The sequence below is a fragment of the Medicago sativa genome, chromosome 4 (genome assembly GCF_051527215.1).
Source record: "Medicago sativa cultivar Bolivia chromosome 4, Bolivia_mono, whole genome shotgun sequence".
Classification (NCBI taxonomy): domain Eukaryota; kingdom Viridiplantae; phylum Streptophyta; class Magnoliopsida; order Fabales; family Fabaceae; genus Medicago; species Medicago sativa.
In genome coordinates, this window is record NC_140752.1 from 82,553,485 (window position 1) to 82,572,549 (window position 19,065).

The 19,065-nt window shown below is 34.4% G+C and overlaps 2 protein-coding genes across 5 annotated transcripts; both read right to left on the reverse strand.

The window, feature by feature from the left end:
* Nucleotides 1-249: 249 nt before the first annotated feature.
* On the reverse strand, nt 250-3,593 carry LOC146932722 (uncharacterized). The gene is made up of 2 exons (XM_085704457.1): nt 3,232-3,593; nt 250-610 (listed from the first exon to the last, which is right to left on the reverse strand). Exons 1-2 carry the CDS (start codon nt 3,388-3,390, stop codon nt 464-466), a joined length of 306 nt encoding a protein of 101 aa, XP_085560583.1. The 5' UTR covers nt 3,391-3,593; the 3' UTR covers nt 250-463.
* A 3,698-nt stretch (nt 3,594-7,291) lies between these two features.
* Nucleotides 7,292-12,224, reverse strand: LOC146932723 (WAT1-related protein At1g25270-like). Of its 4 annotated transcripts, none has more exons than XM_085704453.1 (8): nt 11,554-12,224; nt 9,365-9,562; nt 9,073-9,132; nt 8,841-8,957; nt 8,485-8,734; nt 8,239-8,397; nt 7,971-8,122; nt 7,292-7,757 (listed from the first exon to the last, which is right to left on the reverse strand). In XM_085704453.1, exons 2-8 carry the CDS (start codon nt 9,547-9,549, stop codon nt 7,613-7,615), a joined length of 1,068 nt encoding a protein of 355 aa, XP_085560579.1. In that variant the 5' UTR covers nt 9,550-9,562; nt 11,554-12,224; the 3' UTR covers nt 7,292-7,612. The 4 variants fall into 4 exon arrangements, with proteins under 4 accessions (XP_085560579.1, XP_085560578.1, XP_085560581.1 ...); XM_085704452.1 differs by having other exon boundaries at nt 9,365-9,658; nt 11,554-11,961; XM_085704455.1 differs by lacking the exon at nt 9,073-9,132 and having other exon boundaries at nt 11,554-11,990.
* Between the last annotated feature and the right edge of the window lie 6,841 nt (nt 12,225-19,065).

The following is a 19,065-nucleotide window of genomic DNA, read 5'->3' on the forward strand; positions in this document are numbered from 1 at the left end:
ATATATTTAAATTATGAGCCTCTTAAGTTATCCATGAGCGTCTTAAGAAATACATGTAAAGGAATCTAAATGTAGCAATTTTGCATTGAAAAAGAATAAACTTTTGACTCTAAAATAGTTAAATGCACAACCTTTAACACAAAATTTATATTATAAGCTTCTTAACATGTGCCCTTCGGACACATTTTAGCAACTTAAGAAGCACTTCATAGTGTACAATTATTAATTTCTTGATAAAATGAACATAAATTAGGAGCTCAAAATTATTTTGTTTTAATAACCAAAAGTTTTAAGAAAAGAACTCACATAAATGGATACTTAAATTAACAATCCTAAATCCAATTTGTCGATCACATACATAACGATCTAAATCAAATTCTTGGATTACTAATTAAACAGAAAAGCAACAAATTTGTCTATTTGAAGTATACTAGCCCTCTCTTGGAAAAAGAAAAAAAAAACTCTAGGCCTCAGTCCTTGTTTCTTCTGTTTTTGGCTTATCTTCTTGACCCTTTACTTCCTTAGTCTTAGGTTCTTCTTCCTTGGGTTCAGCCTTCACTTCCTCAGCGTCAGCCTTGACTTCTTCTGGCTTTTTTGCCTCCTCCACATTCTACAATATAGAAGTGCTATTATTAGGAGAATGCGATGGTTTATGGGCATTATTGAAATTAGACAAGCCATGCACGAATTAAATAAAAATAAAGGAAATGTTAACAAAATATCTTTAGAACACTTATTAGAAGTTTTTTTTTTGTTGACAAAAACACTTATTAGAAGTTTAAAGTGACAATTTTATCTCAGAAATAATATGTTCAATACATTGAAACTTTAAAATGTAATTGTTTTTACGTTAAACTTATCAATTATTTCTTTTTTAAATCATTATCAAGTACCTTAAGACATTTGTTAGCATGATCTATAATATAAATAAGGATATTATCCTATTAGTTATTTAAAAGATAATTTTTTTTTAGTTCATAACTAAAATTCAGGCTGCCCAAACATAAGGCATGTCAAGCCCTTACTTTAAAACCAAAAAAAAAAAAAGAATTATGCTCTTTACCTAACAGGAAATTGCTAGCTCCCAACTGAAATGACTATAATGTCTCTGCGTGAGTTAACTCACACTAGTGTAAATTTCTGCGTGAGTTAACTCACGCTAGTGTTAATCTCTATATTTGCGTGAGTTAACTCACACATGAGCAATTTTGGAAATTCAGTTGGGAATGAACAAAATGTATTGGGTAAAGAGCAGAATTCCAAAAAAAAAAAAAAACATCTTCAAACGTTTTAGATCTTCAAACAATAAATGTTAAATAATATTTAAGGCCTTTAAACAAAGACATTTTAGTAACTTAGCTCAGTTGGTACGCGTCGCACTTATTTTTGAAGGGTTATAGGATTGAAGTAGCCCTTTTTCCTCTTTTATTTTTTCTTCCATAATCGAATGATATGTTAGCCTATTGATGGTTTTTTTTTTATTTTTATAAAGGCTCTTTTCTTTTTAGGTTGAACAAAACAATAATGTTCTATGTGGTAAGAAATCATTATTTATTTCAAACAAAAATAATTATACACTACCAAAAAAAAAAACAAAAATAATTATACATACTATAAAATAAAAAATACAAAAATAAATATCAATTTTGGTTGGACCTTTCTTTTATGAATTAATAAATATCAATTTTGGTTGGACCTTTTATGAATTTGTTCTTAACAATTCTTCAAAAAAAAAAAAGAATTTGTTCTTAACAAAAATATTTTCGCCAATTTAGATAAGTTTAAATTATATAAAGAATTTGAGAGTGAAAAAAGTGAAATAAATTAAAATGAAAAGATGAATGTACAGTAAAATTCATGTCTGTCTTTTTGTTAATATGTTTTATTTTGTAAAAGTAATAAATTATAATTACAGTACATATATAATCGATACATTTTTAACTTTCTTACCAAAAAATTCTTAGTTTATTTTTGTAAAATATAATTTTTATGGCATTATTTCTTACATTTGTTCTAGAAAAAAGGACACATTCGTTTTGTTAGATCTCGTTTTAATGTTCGCTTTAGACTTACATTGTGTTAGGCCGGCTCTACTAAAACAGATCCTAATGTTTTCATCAACCTAGTTCTATCAACCTAGTTCTAAACTAACCCTAAACTAATCCTAATGTTATCAACCTAGTTCTATATGTTTTCATTGATCTAAACTAATCCTAATGTTATTTTTAACGAATCTTAAACCATATATTAATCAATCGAGTCTCGTGCGACACTAATCCTCGAGTTGGTATTGTGATACCTACTTATTATTTTACGGATAAACTATCTTCTAAATGAGTGACTCTGAGTTTAACCTAGAATTATGTTATCAACTCTCCCAATATTATATTGGTTTGTTATCTAAGGCAACTAAAAAGAAAAAGCAGAAGAGTTTTCAAGTTCATAATACTCGATCTAAGAGTAGGTTACCGGATTGATTCATGAACTTTTTGTTAAGTCTTTTTATTTTCCCTTTTGTTTGTTTTGTTTTTAATTTCTTGGTATTTCTCTGGGTTTGACGTTTGTCCCCCAGTTTGTTTCATCATTACCGCTTGAGAAGGTTTTGGTCTGGTTCCCCTTCTCCTTTTGTACTTGCTTCCTTTTTAATATATCTAGGGTGTTGCAAATGGTTCTCAATCTGCACCCCATTTGCTTAAAAAAAATATTGGTATGTTATGTGTTTTCTTTTTTAGGGAATATTGGTAGGTTATTTGTTATTAATTAAATTAAATAAAATACACGTGAGAATTATTTGCTTATTGTTACCAATTATTTAAAAGAACTCGAGTTCGATTTATCACAAATACCAATGGGTGAATACGAGGGTTACCACACAAAGAAAAAACTCATCACAAATACCAATGGGTGGAGAACCTAACTACTATCATTTTACAATTTCAATGATCATTTTATGATATACACCCTCCGGTCACTATTATAAGCAAAAAACTATATTTGAGATTCATTCATTAAATGATGTATGTGGTATATAATAAAGACTACATACATCATTTAATGAATGAATCTAAAATGTGATTTTTTGCTTATAATAATGACTGGAGGGTGTAGATGATATGGGGAGCTAAACTGATACGGTCCAACAATTTTTAAAGATAAAATTGAATATTTACACTTTTTAAAACATTAAACTAGTATTTCAAACAAATTAATTTTCGAAGAAACAGATATTACCTCATTGAGCAAGGTGTTTAGAGATTTGTTATCTTCAACAGGGGTCTCCTCTGTTGCACCAACCTTAACCTCCCCGGTTACAGGTAGAGGCGCTGGCTCAGGTAGAGACGCTGGCTCAGGTCCCTCATTAGTCTTGGGGTTGCTGCCACAGTTTCCCATGTTGAATATGGATTAATATTGAAAAAAAATTAAGAAGTTAAAGAAATAAGAACCGTTCTTCCTCTAAGTTAACAAAGAGAAAGAACGAAAAATAAAAAGGCAAAGAAAGAAGGCTCAAGAGAGAAAATGGTATGTTAATTAATTGTTGAAAGGGTTTATAAAGAGTCGTTACAAGTTTGTTTTTGGATACTATTAAAAAAGACAGTTTGTTTTTGGATTATTGTGTTCCTAAATCTTAATGGCTAACAAAATTTTGAGGAGGCCAAAAGTTGATATTGCCGTAAAAAATCATTGCTTAATTTAGCAATGGATTATAAACCATTTTTTTATTGTATGGAAATTTTTTACAGGCTCTGATTGGAGTCAATAAACCGATCTTTTGTTTTTTAAGGATTAAAATAAAATAAAATAACCACATGTTGTTTTTATTAATAGATAATAGACAAAAACAGATTCTATGGTTTGTGTCCTCTTTGGCGTTTTGTGTGTTCTGTAGTTATAAATAAAAAATATACTAATGTAGTGATTATTACTATTATTTTTGCAATTAAATACACATGAAGTCACTTGCACGCAAGTAACACGAGCTTTTGGTTTTGCACAAGGGGTAAAATTCTTATCGAACTTCTGGTGCATTGCAAAGCTAATTTAGCCCCATCCCCATGTGGTAACATTACGATACTTAGAATTAATTTGTTAATTTAAATATATTCTACAAGAATTAAAATACTTCTTATAGTAAACCCTGATGGCTAATTAAGTACTTCATGAGAATTAGCATACAGAGATATTTTTGTTACAAAGTAAAAGACATATCACTCATTGAGATTTGACCCTTTTTTCCTTTTTGTTGAGAGTATGAGATTTGACCCATTGTAAAACAATAAATTTCCTTCATTGATTACTTGTTATTAAAACAGATTAATGTTTGTATACTTTTATTTTTTTGACAAAATGTTTGTATACTTTTATTTTAAGGATAATGATTGCACACCGATGACCGATAATGTGACTTGATAATTTGGGAGAGAACATCAACTATGTAGAGACCTATATCACCGGTTCAATACAAAGAGGTCCATTAACTTATAATCCTCGCGCTCGGAGCAACATAAGACACCACATGTATGCTTAACCACACATGAGCGCTCCTCGTCATATTATGACCGTTAAATCAATCTCTAATGATTTCCCGCATTTTGCGCCAGATTTCTAAGAGACACAATTACAACGACCCATCTATGTAAGCGTGACTCTACATCACACTCAATATACAATCACACTTTACCATATTTTCACACACCTTTCTTCTATTAGTCTCATGTTGACTTGATCGTGGAGTGCTATAATCTTTTGCGGATTTCTTCCCTTCCACCACCGCAAAGGAGAACGATATCGTCCGCATTGAAGCTCTCTCTCTCTCTCTCTCTCTCTCTCTCTCTCTCTCTCTCTCTCTCTCTCTCTCTCGATCCTCTTCGATACATTGGCACTGTATACGGGAACAATTAATCTTGTATCTCGGTTTTCTTCAAATACACCACTGTAATTGTTTTCAGTTCCGCTGTAACTATCTTCTGTTACGTCCTCAACGATCGATTTCCATCCTTCTCGTGCCAATAAAAACATTGTGGACAACTTCAGCGGCGTCGTGGATATTCAATATGTGATCCAAACTCTCCATAATTGCGTTGACGTCATTCTCTCTCCCGTTGTTGGAAACAATTTCAACACTATTATCCCATATTCAACACACAAGGAATGTGTCGCATCAATCGTTGTTCTCTCCCATATACTCATGATAACGCCTCTCCTTCTCCCATTCGACAAGAGAATCCTCAGGTTTCAACAGATGATGAACTACAAGTATGACCAGTGGAAACTTTTAAGTCAAAAGTTTCGCCACCGCTCCTTCAAAGAAACAAGCAGTCTCAGGTTCGTCCACCTCTCCTTCCTATGTTGTTTTGTTCCAAGAAACAAAGAGCTTTAACTTTGTCTTCCTCCCGTTCAATCGCCTTTTGTGCCTGCCTCCGAGCATCATTAGATGCGCCCAATGATGGTTCTATCTTCTTTCACGCCCTAAAGCACCCACCCTTAGAATCACCAGGCAAATATCCTTCAACATACGTTATTTGGAGAACCAAACCCAAGCAATATGTTGAGACTTACTCCAAACTAAAATGTGAGACTTACTCCAACAATAAAATGTGAGACTTGTCTGCACCGAAGAAAACCAATAAAAAATTGTCGTTGAGATAACAAAGCGGATTAAGGTCACTTAGAGAAGCCAATATGTTGCCACTCTAAAGAATGGAGAAGCTGACACTACCTCGGGATGAATAGTAGCGCAAGTCCTAGGTAACATTTCACTTTCTCGAAGACATCTGGGAGAATACCCCCCCACACCCCCACCAACGGTTCAGACGGGGTCGGTAGCAACCATTGACCGTCCTTGCGTAGTCGTCGAAGGAAATCTTCCTCTCCCCGTGGTCTTATCAGGCGCAAAGACTCCACAAAAGTCTCGTTCTCATCGACGTCGAGGATCATTTGTAAAGAGAATTACTGCCTGCACCATGCCGAAATCTTTGTAGAAGACCTTAAAACTGGAGTCTTATGATGGCATCAGGGATCCGCGCGAACACATCGAACATGTGGACACCATCAACCTAGGGAGGTGTTAAATGTAAGTTGTCTGTTCTCACTTTGAAGATTGTGATGATGACCTAGTTCAAGGGCCTCAAGAATAAATCCATCGATTCATGGAAGGCAATGTGTGAAGAGTTCACTTCGCACTTTACCACCCGAAAGTCAACCAAAGACTAAGGTTGCCTTCAACGCTGCAGTGAATCTCTAAGGAGGAAAAAAGCCTATCAACGTGAGTACACTATGCCAAGAAAAATAATTGACGTTATCGGATGCAACGACATAGATTAAGAAGACAACGAAGGTGAACAAGAAAAGGGAAATCTCTCATACATCAGAAATGCTTTATGTGGACCTGAGTAGGAAACCCACACAAGGCCATAAACCTAGATCTTCCCTTTGGTAGTCAAAGCTACAATGGCTAATCATGACGTCTTAAGGATTCAAATAGACGAATCAAGCTCTTGCCACATCATGTATGAGGAACGACTTACAAAGTTAGGACTGAGGAAATATAATATACATGAACAAACTTGTAAAGATTCAACGGTTTCACAACCCATCCCTAGGGTTCGTTGAACTTCTGGTCGCGTTTGGTGAAGAAACTAAAGAGAGGACTGTGAGTATCTAATTCTTAGTCGTCCTATGCAAATCCTTTTCTACAACTGTATTTTGGGGAGACCTACTTTGTCGTCCTTAGGAGCAGTACCTTTTACTGTTCATCTTAAAATGAAGTATCATAATGCTAAGGAAGAAGTGGTAACGCTATGTGCATACCTTATTGGAGCAAGGAGGTACCACAAACCAGTGCAAAGAAACTTGAATGTTGTGACCATCTAGAAGAAGGGAACTTCAAAAGGGAAAGCTTCTTGGCCCACAGACTAATGAACGTTAACGTGAGGAACCTTGACACTCCACCAGTTAAAAATTAGTACGACGAAGAGAAAAGCCTGGGAAAGGCCACTACATTCAAAACAAAACTGAAGCCTCAAAGGCCAATGCATTCATCATGAGGCTTTTCCTTCATATTCTCTTGTTTGAGTCTACGAAGAGAAAAACCCAGAAAAGGCCACCGCATTCAAAACAAAAATGAAGGCGACCTTAGGAAAAGCCACTGCATTCAAAACGAAAGTGAAACCTCAAAGGTCACTGCATTCAACGTGAGAGTTTTCCTTCATAATTGTCTCGTTTGAGTATGATGAAGAGAAAATCCTAAAAATGGCCACTGCATTAAAAAAAAAAAAAAATGAAGTCCACTTACTGCGTCGAAATCAAGTCTTTAATTTTTCTCCTCTTTACAATGTGTAATAATGCAAAATGTAATACTGTCTGTAACCATATACATTGAATAGTATATAGATCTCTAAAATGGATTTTATCATTTTGTTGTACATCACAATAACCATGTGTAGTAAGAGTGAGAGTCATGCGTACATAATAGCTGGAGAAATCAGTACTATAATATAACAACTTCAAATGGACATAGACTCATACATACATACATACATACATACATACACACACACACAAAATTCCTCGACTCTTGAGTGAAAATTTTACTATTTTAAATGACCATCGATGCTCATGGACTCAACAATGGCCTTGCAGCTTCGGAATCATCACCAATGATTTCTGAGGGCTGTAATTCAATATTCTTTTGTGTTTCTCTGCCTTTACCCCATAGCACCGAGTATAGGCCACAAACAATCAACACTCCTCCTAGTATACTATATACACACAAAAAAAAAAAACTATTAAATCAAATTATGAATACAAATGCTAGCAAAACAAAAAGAAAAACATCATAAATTTGTATATTCATCACGAGCAGACCAACTATATATCATCAGATCCAATAACAACATTCAAATTGGTTCAATCTCTGCAAGGATCCATGCATACTCATTTAAATGAACTAAGATTTAGTATATAATATATACCTTCCGAGGTTTAACTTCTCATCCAAGAGCATGGATGCGACGAATGCTACAATCAAAAGCATTAGAGGATTGAAAGCAGACGCATATAAAGGTCCTTTCTTCTGTACGACCCATGCCATGACAAGAATCATTATTCCAGATGCAAAAACTCCCTTCAAATAATTAACACATTAAACAAAACATCAATTCCTTTATGAGTCAACAATTTCACAAATCATATGATATGGCCATAATTCTAGTTGTGAATTAGCATTAAGATGAATCATACCGAAAAAACAACGGTGAGGAGCCTGATATCCCAACCAAGCTTCCACTGGTTCAAATCCCTCTCAACAATGAAACCAAAAATAACACATTGTATTGCTCCTATTACAGACATCAAAGCTATGCTTGATTGAGGGCATGGATATACTTCACTGATCTTAGCCTATGCCATGTAAATTAAAACAATTAACAGACAATAATTAATTAAGTTGATCATAATGTTGTGTTTAATTAGTAACTAATTAATTACCTGAATGATGAGCCAGATTGAGAAACAGAAGCAACTAAGTAAGACACATAGAACACCTAACAATTCAGTGGTAGCATCAGTGACACGTTCCGTGTGGTCGTTCTTTGGATCCAAAAGATTGATTGCAAAAGGCCAAATATCAAATTCTACTCCTTTGTAAAATGTCAACACCAATGCCCCAGCAAATCCAAGTATAGTTCCTACAACCTTTGCCTTTCCCGTTACTGCTCGCCAATTTAATTCCTCGAAACTACATAGACGATCACGAAAATATAAATGCGTTGTGTATATTAACATTAGATTTAAATCATAGCGTGAAAAAAAATTATACAGTAAATTAAAGTAATTAAACATACCCGAAAGACACGGCCAAGACAAAAGTGACGGAGGGAATAAGGTTGTAGATAGCTGATACAAGAGTTGCTGATGTCAAAACAAGAGCTCCGTAGAATAGGTTTTGAAATAAAAGTCCACTGTTTCATTGCATTGCATTGCATCACATATATAGGCATTTTCATCACTTTTGTTGATTAATGAATCAAAATGTAACATTGATAGAATGAATTATTAATTAAGAATGATACATACGCAAATAATCCACTTAGAAGTGAAAGGTAAAACACTCTCCAAGTCATCTTCGGTCTCTTCCTGTATATATATATAAGTCATTATCAGTTGTGAATAGTTGGAATTTGAATCGAGAAAGTATAGTGTGTGTTTCTTTCTTGTCCTATATAGTTTGATTTTTTTGCAAGAAAATTTATATGATGAGAGGAAATTCAATATAAAGAATATGGCGTGCAACATATATGAGCTTTTTAAATTACGTTTAAGTATAAAAAATGTTGTCAAGATATTCCTATTGTTTCAAATTAATTACCTTTCGAAAATAAGAGCAAGAGGAATAGTGGTAACCGCTGCAAAGGCGAGACGATAGGCTGCAATGACTATGATACTCATTCCATCATATATGGCAAGCTTGTAGATAATATTGCAAGCAGAAAATACTATTTGCACCCCAACCATTAGCAAGGCTGGTTTCAAGGAATTTGACATGCTTCCCATCTTCAAGATCAGACTGCAATAGACCCCAGCCATTAAGGAAGGGAAGTATGGTTCAAACTCTTCACATGACAGTTGTGTTCATAATTGTTTTCATAATGAAAATGAAAATCTAAGGGAAATTAAATTATAATAAGTTTCACACGTCCCACAATAATAAATAAAACTAAAAGGATGAAAATTTTATAATGGACTGATCATTTTAATTTTTTATTTTATTTTAACAAGATATAAATGTTAAACATAAAACAAATGAACGTTGGTTCGGTTGATAACGAGTTGATTCATATATCACGAACGTAAGTTTGACTCGGACTATCAATGGTGTGATGACATTTGGTGAATGATAATAATGATCACATAATAATTCAAAAAAATTAGGCCATTACTTTTCCCACCCTATGAGCTTCTCGACGTCCTATTTGGATTCTAAAATTCAAAATATTTCAACGTGTTTTTGGAAGTTTTAAGGGGTTTTATGCAATTCGGATTCTAAAATCCGAACTGCATAGAGCCTGTGAGAAGCTCATAGGGTGGGAAAAGAAATAGTCAAAAAATTATGTTTGAAGCTAGCTTGCTTTTTTGATATCCAATGTTTCCTACAAACATGTGAGAATGACCAAAAACCCAACGGTAGTTAACTACAGTCGGTTTTCTAGTTATAAGTTAGTGATAGTTAACTACCTGGGGGTATTTAAGTATTTTACACGTGTTTTTAGGAAGTTTTTGATGTTAGAAAAGCAACTTTCATTGTGTTTTGGTAAAGACATGGCCCATCTAGATTTATGCCTGGCCCAACACTTAATGCATGAATGTTTTAAAATTATTTAATGCAAGTATATTAATATGGTTCAAAAAAAATTTGTCAAAAAAAAAATGGTTCAAAATTTAATCCGGTTGGTTGGATAGTAAAAGAAAATGGTTTGGTCCCAAAAAACTAGTTTCTTAAAATAAAATAAAAACATGAGTATAATTATAGACTTTTGTTATTTTTAAAATAAATTGTGGATTTAAAAATATTTAAATACGGATGATAATAAAAATGGTTATAAAAGAATTGACGATGGAAAAATTATTATCCATAGTGGTGAGATTAATAACCATGTGAATGAGATTTGAACTATATTCTTCAATGTTACGGTGTTAAGTTTTTACCACTAAACTAACAATTCATAAACTTGATTTAAATTGCTGGTGTAAAGACTATCTATCTGCAAGATATTAAAAATATGGGTCATGCGATAGTATCTCGTGCACTAGTTAAAAAGGTAAGATATAGAAATTATTTATTGTAAACAACAAATTTTTTTACATTTAAATAGTTAAATGTACCACTTTTCACAATTTTCTAATATAATATTTTTATATTAATTGCCTTAATTAGTACCACACAGACACTCTTTAGTATTTTCTTGAAAATATTTGACGCTAATTATAACGTCTAAAACATAAAATTAATTCAAATTCAAAATTTAAATTTATTTTAAAGTAAATATAACGTCTAAAAAAGTCATTGTAAGTTTAGCTTAGTTGGTATGAACATTGCATAATATATTTAGGGATCAGAGTTCAAACACCACACTTATTCATCTTATAAAGGTGAATTTCTAGTCATTATACTACTTGAAAAAAAAATTAAAAATGTTAAAGAGTACTCTTGTGACATTTATTAAAAAAATAAATAATTGATATCAACTTTTTAAAATAAATAAATCGTTGACTTCAATATTGTGTTGGAGAATGGTAATTGGAGTATTTTTTTATTTCTTTAACAAATGTCATAAAGACACCGATTACCATGACCTAAAAATTATACTCCCTCCGGTCCTATTTACAAGAGAAAGTTGACTTTTTAGATACATTGAATAATGTATGTATCTAGTCAAGAACCTAAACCAAATACATAAATTATTTAATGCATCTAAAAAGTAAATTGTTTCTTGTAAATAGGACCGGAGGGAGTAACCTCTAACAAAACAAGACATCTAATGATTCAATGTTACGTACCGGTAAGTGGATTGGGTCCGGCTCTTCGAGGAGTTGCTATCTTTTTCTTGGCCTTGTTCCTTGGTTGTGTTTTTAGTTGTTGTTGTTGTAGTTTTGTTGTATCTATTTTCTTGGAGTACCTCTGGTACACTAAGCCTGGCGTGTGTTTGTCCTCAGTACCTCTGGTGCTTTGTGTTTACTGACCTTTTCTCTATACTCTTTGGGACTTGGTTCCTCCTATATATAAAGTAATTGGATTGGGTGATGAAGTTCCTTGCTAATTGATTTGTTGGCAACGATCACAATTGTTCATATGATAGAAGCTCTGAAGATATTAAGGGTGTGGGGATTTAAGAGAAGTTGAAGGATTGTATGGGTAATGTTTTATAAAGAGTGGGTAAAACTAAAAGTGGTAGATATGTGGCTATGGAGAGACCAATGAATACTATTTTGGGTATATTATTGGTGGTTTTGTTTTTTTGTAACAAGGTATATTATTGTTGTCTTCTAAAAAAAAGTGCATTTTTGATGTGATTGAAGGGCTGCCGTTGCCGAAATTGAAATTTTAGGGAGATAGTCAGAAAGTGATGGTATGCAACTGTAACGTGATGCATGCAGGCATTTAGAACGAAAACGTTGCATCAACGAGTGGCGGAGCCAAAAAAAAATATATCAGGATGAGTGGTGGAGCCAGAAAAAATATATCAGGTGAGCCATATAAATAAACTATAAACAGTAATACATAAACATAAAGTTTATAAAATTGGGCATTTGCCCTCTTTTGTACCCAAAAAAAAAAGAAGTTTATATTGTAATTATCATTAAACATAAAGTTAATCATCAAAATATTAAACTACATACCTCCAAAATTTAAAGTAATGATCAATTTTTTTTTTGAACTGTGTCACATTTGGATGTAGAAGTTATCTCTTATTCATCTTTCCCTCTCACAAGCTTTCCCCTTAAAAATCCTGATCAATGTTCTTCAAGAAATCTACATAATTACATAAGTCAACAAGTATAGAGACAAGGACAAGAACAAATAGGATTAAACAAGCACAAATAAGAAAGGGTTTCTGAGAGACGCATAAAGTGATATCTGGAGAACAAAAAGCGTGAGTCATAAGGGAATTACATTTATGTGATAACTGGAGAGTGAGGAGAAGCGTTTTAGCGTGCCGTTCTAATGACAACAAATTAATGGGAAGTGTGAAAAATGTTGGACTGTTGGAATTCAAGGAAAGCCAATGTTAAATCAGTTAAACAAGGAACTGGTCTAAAGAGTGGTGATTGGGAGTTATCTTCTAATCACTAGTGAACGGGAATTAAGATATTGTGGTATTTTTTTTGGTTTTTAGAGGTGTATGTGAGTAATTGAAGGTGCCTAAGAGCAATTTTTACTACTTTTTATCTACAAACAATTTGTAAAATCGTTGAAAACTTAAGGTGCCAAAAGTGTATGCTATGAATCCTGCTCTTTACCCAAACAGTTTCGCTCATTCCCAAAGTAAAAGTCGAAAATGCCCCTACGCAACTTAGCTTGCGCTAGTGCATTTGTTACGTATGTTAAGTCACGTTACGTGACTCAACATGCGTAAGTGTTATATGAACGTGACTTAAGTCACGCCAAACTACAACACTAGCGCAAGTTAACTTGCGCTAGTTGGCCGGTGAAGAACAAATGTTTTTCCAACTTTGGTCAGCTTTTCAACATTCAATGTACACGTTTTTTACCACTTCACACGTTTTTTTTTGACCACATTTATGTTAGATATAACCTAGGTTCACATTTCTACCTATAAATACCCCTCCATACTTACCTAATTCCTCACACCATATCACTTTCTCCCCCTCCTCACTCTCTCCCTCTATTTCTCTTCTTTCTTTTCTTTTTTTCAATATTCTCTTTTGGGGTAAAAGGTGATCAAACTTCGTCAGGGTAAAATAGTGAGTAGCCGACTTGGGGAAGTGATCGACCCTTGGGATAATTTTAAACCTGTTTTTTTAACCGCAGAAACTTTTTACCGCGGGTAAAAAGAACTTCTTGTGGTAAAAAAAACAGATTTAAATTTAGCCCAAGGGTTGATGATGTATTTTCCCCAAGAAGGCTGCTCACTATTTTACCCCACGAAGATTGTTCACTTTTTACCCCAAAAAGGAGAAAATAAGTAGAAAATAAGTAGATTTAGTGAATAACTTCAACATTATTGTATGACAATTGTTGTAATGTGAGAATTATTAATAAAATAAGATATTGTTATATTTACTTTTATTTATATTTAGTCCATTTACTTTTATTTATATTTAGTCCATTTGCTTTTATTTTTATTAATTTAGTCCATTTACTTTTATTTATATTTAGTCCATTTGTTTTTATCAATAATTTAGAATAATGTTAACAAAATAATTTCGGAATAATGTTAATAAAATAATTTAGAATAAAGTTAAGAAAATCATTTAGAGTAATGTAAACAAAATAATTTAGAATAAAGTTAATAAATTAATTTAGATTAATGTGCACAAACTAATTTACAATAATGTTAATAAAATAATTTAGTATAAAGTTAAGAAAATAATTTAGATTAATGTAAACAAAACAATTTAGAATAATAAATTAATTTAGAATATAGGCCTTAAATGTAACAAAAAAAAAACCAAGGCATAATTGAAAATTATTTAAGGATTGGTTTAATTAATGTTAGCAATGTTAACAAATTTCAAATGTCTAAAATATCCTCATCTCTTAAAAAAATTAGAAATGATAAATATTACAAGAGAGCTCAACATGAAACATAAGTGTCTAATTTGTCTTGGTTTTTTTTCTCTTTTTATGTCAATTTGCTCGTGTATGGTTTTTATCTGACCCCCTTCCCTGCAACAAGGAACATGGGAAGGGGTAGATTTATCCTGACGGAGAAAAAAATGCATTTTACTAAGAAGAAAGCATCTCACAAAAAGTTAATCGATCGACCAATTTGACAAACACTATTTTCCTTATGTTGTCCTCCTTTACGGGGTTTTATCGCCTATAGCTAGGTTTTCAAGTGTATAGTGATACGTTTAACCCTTTCATTGGTGTACTTTTTGTTGCAAAATTACTATTCCCATAATTTTTTCACCTTCCCCAATATCTACACAATTTTTGGATTCCTTCATATTGTTCTATAACACGAGATGTCATCTTTTCCTCTGTTATCCTTTTTTCGTATCCTCCCTACCATGCCACCAAATCACCAACTCTTCCCCAACCACAACAAACCCGCACCGTTACAAGCCTCTATCCAGCTAATCACCAACCACCTCATCCACCACCTCTAAAACTGCCCTCCTAAAAAGCCACCCTAACAACTTTGTGTTTTGGTTACTCTATCATATTCCGGTTTGAGATTTAATAATTGTTTTGGAGTTTTTATGATTTTCTTGTTTTGTTTATTTGCTTGTGTCATATTGTTTGTTTTAATTTGCTTCAGGTTTGTACTTCATGCATTTGTGAAATGCTCGAGAGTTACTTGTTTGTCAGTACCGTATTTTAAGTGAGAGGCTTAATGTGGTTATCATTAAATTCAACATGCTCTCAACCTTACAAATAAATTGTCAATAGTGATTGAATTGGTCATTTCAAAGACCACTTACGGTCAAAATGAGCGAACATCAACAATAATTTTTCTTTGAGGATGAATTCAATGTAAGACAGAGGATCTTTCATTTTTCATGATTATTAGCTATACTATATGTAGAAGAATTTAGTTTTCCCGTTAGATTTAAGAGTTTTGTTTGTTAAAAATACTTTTGGCTTCTCAAATCTCATGTATTGGTATCATGTATTTATCTTTCAAAATATATATGAGAAATAGCTCAACTTATAATCAATTTTATGGTACACTCGTTATTTTAGTATTTGAGTGAAGCTTATTTAATTTTCTGAAGAAAAAAAAAGTATATCTCACAAAAAGAGACCACAGTCCGTTTATTCAAAAATTGTCATTTTTCATTTTCACACCAACTAATAAAATAAGAGAGATTCTCTACCAAATAATGATAATAATAAAATAAGAGAGGGTTGATTCAATATATTGTTCACCATTTTCTTTTACAATATTAAAAAAAAAATATAACATTTTCATAAATTTTGAACATGTCAACATCATTTTCACCCTTTCTACATTCTTTCAATTTTATCTTTCATATTGATAGAGAGTTGCTAGGCTAACAAGAGATCTAAGTTGCAAAGGAAACTAAAACACAAGAACAATGCATTCAATTCATTCTCTGCCTTTCAAAGGAACAATCTTACACTTTTATACCTAGGGTTACTCTAGTACTGGACCATGGGCCTAAGGAAGATAACATTTACTTTATTACATATTTTAAAATAAGTTAGATTGTTCCTACTTGCATCCCTCAGTAGCGTTGGTAATTGCTCAACCAAGTAGGATGTTTCTTTTCCCTTGATGCCTTGCTAACATTATTGTCGGTCCCAATGAGAACCTTGTCCTCAAGGTTCGGCATGCCACGTGGATGGCTGGGATTGGAGATGGGAATGGATGGTGGAGATTGTTTGTGGTGTGGGTTAGGTGGATAAGGGTGGCACATGGCACCTTGGAGAGTTGTCTGATTGATTGCTTGTGAAGAGATAAGGTGAGTGGGGAACGACGCAGGCACGTGAGATTGGGTCTTGGGGAAAGTGTTTCTGACCATGGCTTTTGACTAGTAGTGGACACGTATGGTGCAGATTGCATTGGGTATGGGGTTGCAAGCTCATCCAACAGTTGGCAATTCATTAAGGGAAGAGAAACAGATTGGTTAAGTGTAGAAGGGAAAGGAAGGGCTTCAATACGTTTCATTTGTACTTCAAGTTTTTTTCTTGCTTCTTTTTCTCCTGAGATATCCTTCTCTTCCAAAATCTTGGTCTTTCTTCCTTTGTTTTCCGGTTGCTCAGCCGTACTAACTCTTGTGTCAGGCGGCACGATGGTGGCGTCAGTGAGTGTTTGTGACAATTGTACGTCGATTTCCAGTGGGAGTGGTTTGAAATGGGCTTGAGGGTTTCCACCGTGATAAGGACGTAAGAGGGAGATGTGAATGACAGGATGGATGCGCGAAAAAGGTGGTAGATCTAGCTCGTAGGCCACTTTTTCGATCCATTTGATCACTTTGAAAGGCTCAAAAAATGTTTAGAGAGCTTCTCTGAGATGCGGCGGTTGATGATTTGTTGTCGGTAAGGTTGCAAACGAAGGAGTACCAGATCACCAACATCAAAGGTAAACCCTTTTCTGTGTTTATTGGCCTCAGATGTCATTTGTTGTCTGGTAAGGTGTAGGTTTTGTTTGAGTTGTCTAAGTACTATTTGTCTTTGATGCAGAGATTCATCAAGGGTTTTGATAAAACATAGTCAATGATGGTGGAAGGATGTCGGCCATAGAGCGCTTGGAAAAGACGCATCTAGATGGAGGAGGGAAAGGTGGAGTTGTACCACAGCTCTGCCAGATGTAGGAATTTGAACCTGCGGCGGGGAAAATCACTGACAAAACAACATAAATATGACTCAAGAGTTCTGTTGTCGACCTCGGTTTGGCTGTTGGTCTCCTAGTGGTAAGCCGTACTATACTTCAATGTTGTCCCTTGTATTTTGAATAATTCTTCCATAACTTACTGAGAAACAGGGGATCTCTGTCTGTTATGATTGTTTTAGGGATGCCATTGAGACGACAAATGTCAACTGAAAAACGATGAGCCAGATCCTCTACGGAAAATTTGGTTGGTAGTGCCATGAAGTGGACCGATTTTGTGAGCCGGTCGCATACAACCCAGATTACGGTGTGGCCAAATGAATTTGGAAGATGTGTGATGAAATCCATGGTGAGTTCCCCCCACACTCGAGCAGGAATAGGGAGAGGTTGTAAGAGCCTCATTTTCTTTTGTGAGATTTTTATTGTGTTGACATGTAGTGCAATGTTTAATAAAAGCTTTAACATCTGTGTAGAGACCAGGCCAATAAAATGAGACAGTAATACGGGCAACAGTGGGTTGTACGCCAGAGTGGCTTGACATGGGTGTGATATGATATTTGGTCAGCAGTGTTTGGCGCAAGTTTTGAAAATCCGGCACAAATAGACGTTCTTCATAGAACAAAAGGTGATGTAAAAATCTGAAATTGTTGTTATTGGTTGTTGTGGACAGCATTTTGGTGACTAATTCTTTTCCTTGGTGGTTTGTGGTGTAGTACTGTTTGAGTTGGTCAACGATTTTTGGCATTGGGGAGTATACCGCAAGAAAAAGGGAATCTAGGCTTGGGAACTTTCTACTCAATGCGTCAGCGGCTTGGTTGTGTTTTCCAGGTCAGTAATGAATTTCAAAGTTGAATCCCTACAGTTTTGATGCCCATTTATGCTGTTTTAGTGTCTGAATCTGTTGCAAAAGAAGATTTCTTAAGCTCTTTTGATCTGTGATAATGTGAAAATTTTGCCAAATCAAATACTGACGCCATTTCTTCACTGCTTCTGTCACATCATACATTTCACGCACATAGACTGAGGTTGCCTGCATTTTGGGGCTGAGCTTCTTGCTGAAAAAGGCCAACGAATGGTGCTTTTGAGATAGGACTGCTCTGATGGCAACATCTGAAGCATCCGTTTCAACTACAGAGGGCTTGGAAAAATCTAGAAGATGCAGAAGTGGCAAAGTTGTCATTTGTAATTTTAATTTTGTAAAAGCCGTCTCGGCATTTGTATTCCAAGCAAACCATGTAGCACTTAATAAATCAGTGAGGGGGGCCACTAGGGTAGCCTACTGGCGCACGAATCGACGGTAAAAACCTATTAAGCCTAAAAAACCACGAAGTTCAGTGAAGGAACGTGGGGCCGACCAATCCAAAATGGCTGTAACTTTTTTCGGATCGGGGGCCACTCCCTCAGCTGAAATTATGTGGCCAAGGTAGTTGACAGTTGTCACTGCAAAAACACACTCAAAGAGCTTCGCAACAAATTGGTGAGTAGATAATAAATCTAAAATCAACCTTAAATGTAACAAGTGGTCAGTTAGGCGTTTGGTATAGATTAAAATATCATAAAAAAAAACCAAAACAAACCGGCGTAAATAAGGACGTAAGAGATCATTTATAGCTGATTGAAAAGTAGATGGGGCGTTAGTGAGCCCAAAGGGTATGACTAAAAACTCATAATGCCTGTCGAATGTCCTGAATGAAGTTTTATGTGTATATCTTCCGATGCAATTCGAATCTGATGGTAACCTGAGCGCAAATCTATCTTAGAGAAAATAGATGCTGCCCCCAATTCATCAAGTAATTCATCAATGGTAGGTATAGGGAAGTGATCTTTGACTGTCACGGTGTTGAGTGCGCGATAGTCCACACAAAATCTCCCTGTTCCATCTTTTAGGAATATGGGAGGGGAAAAGGGGCTAGTAGTAGGAATAATTGTGCCTTCGCGAAGCATGTCATGGATTATGCTAGTCATAGGAATGTGGGTAACAGTAAGGTTTGACGTTGACGAGGGTGGTGTTGGGTAAGAGAGGAAT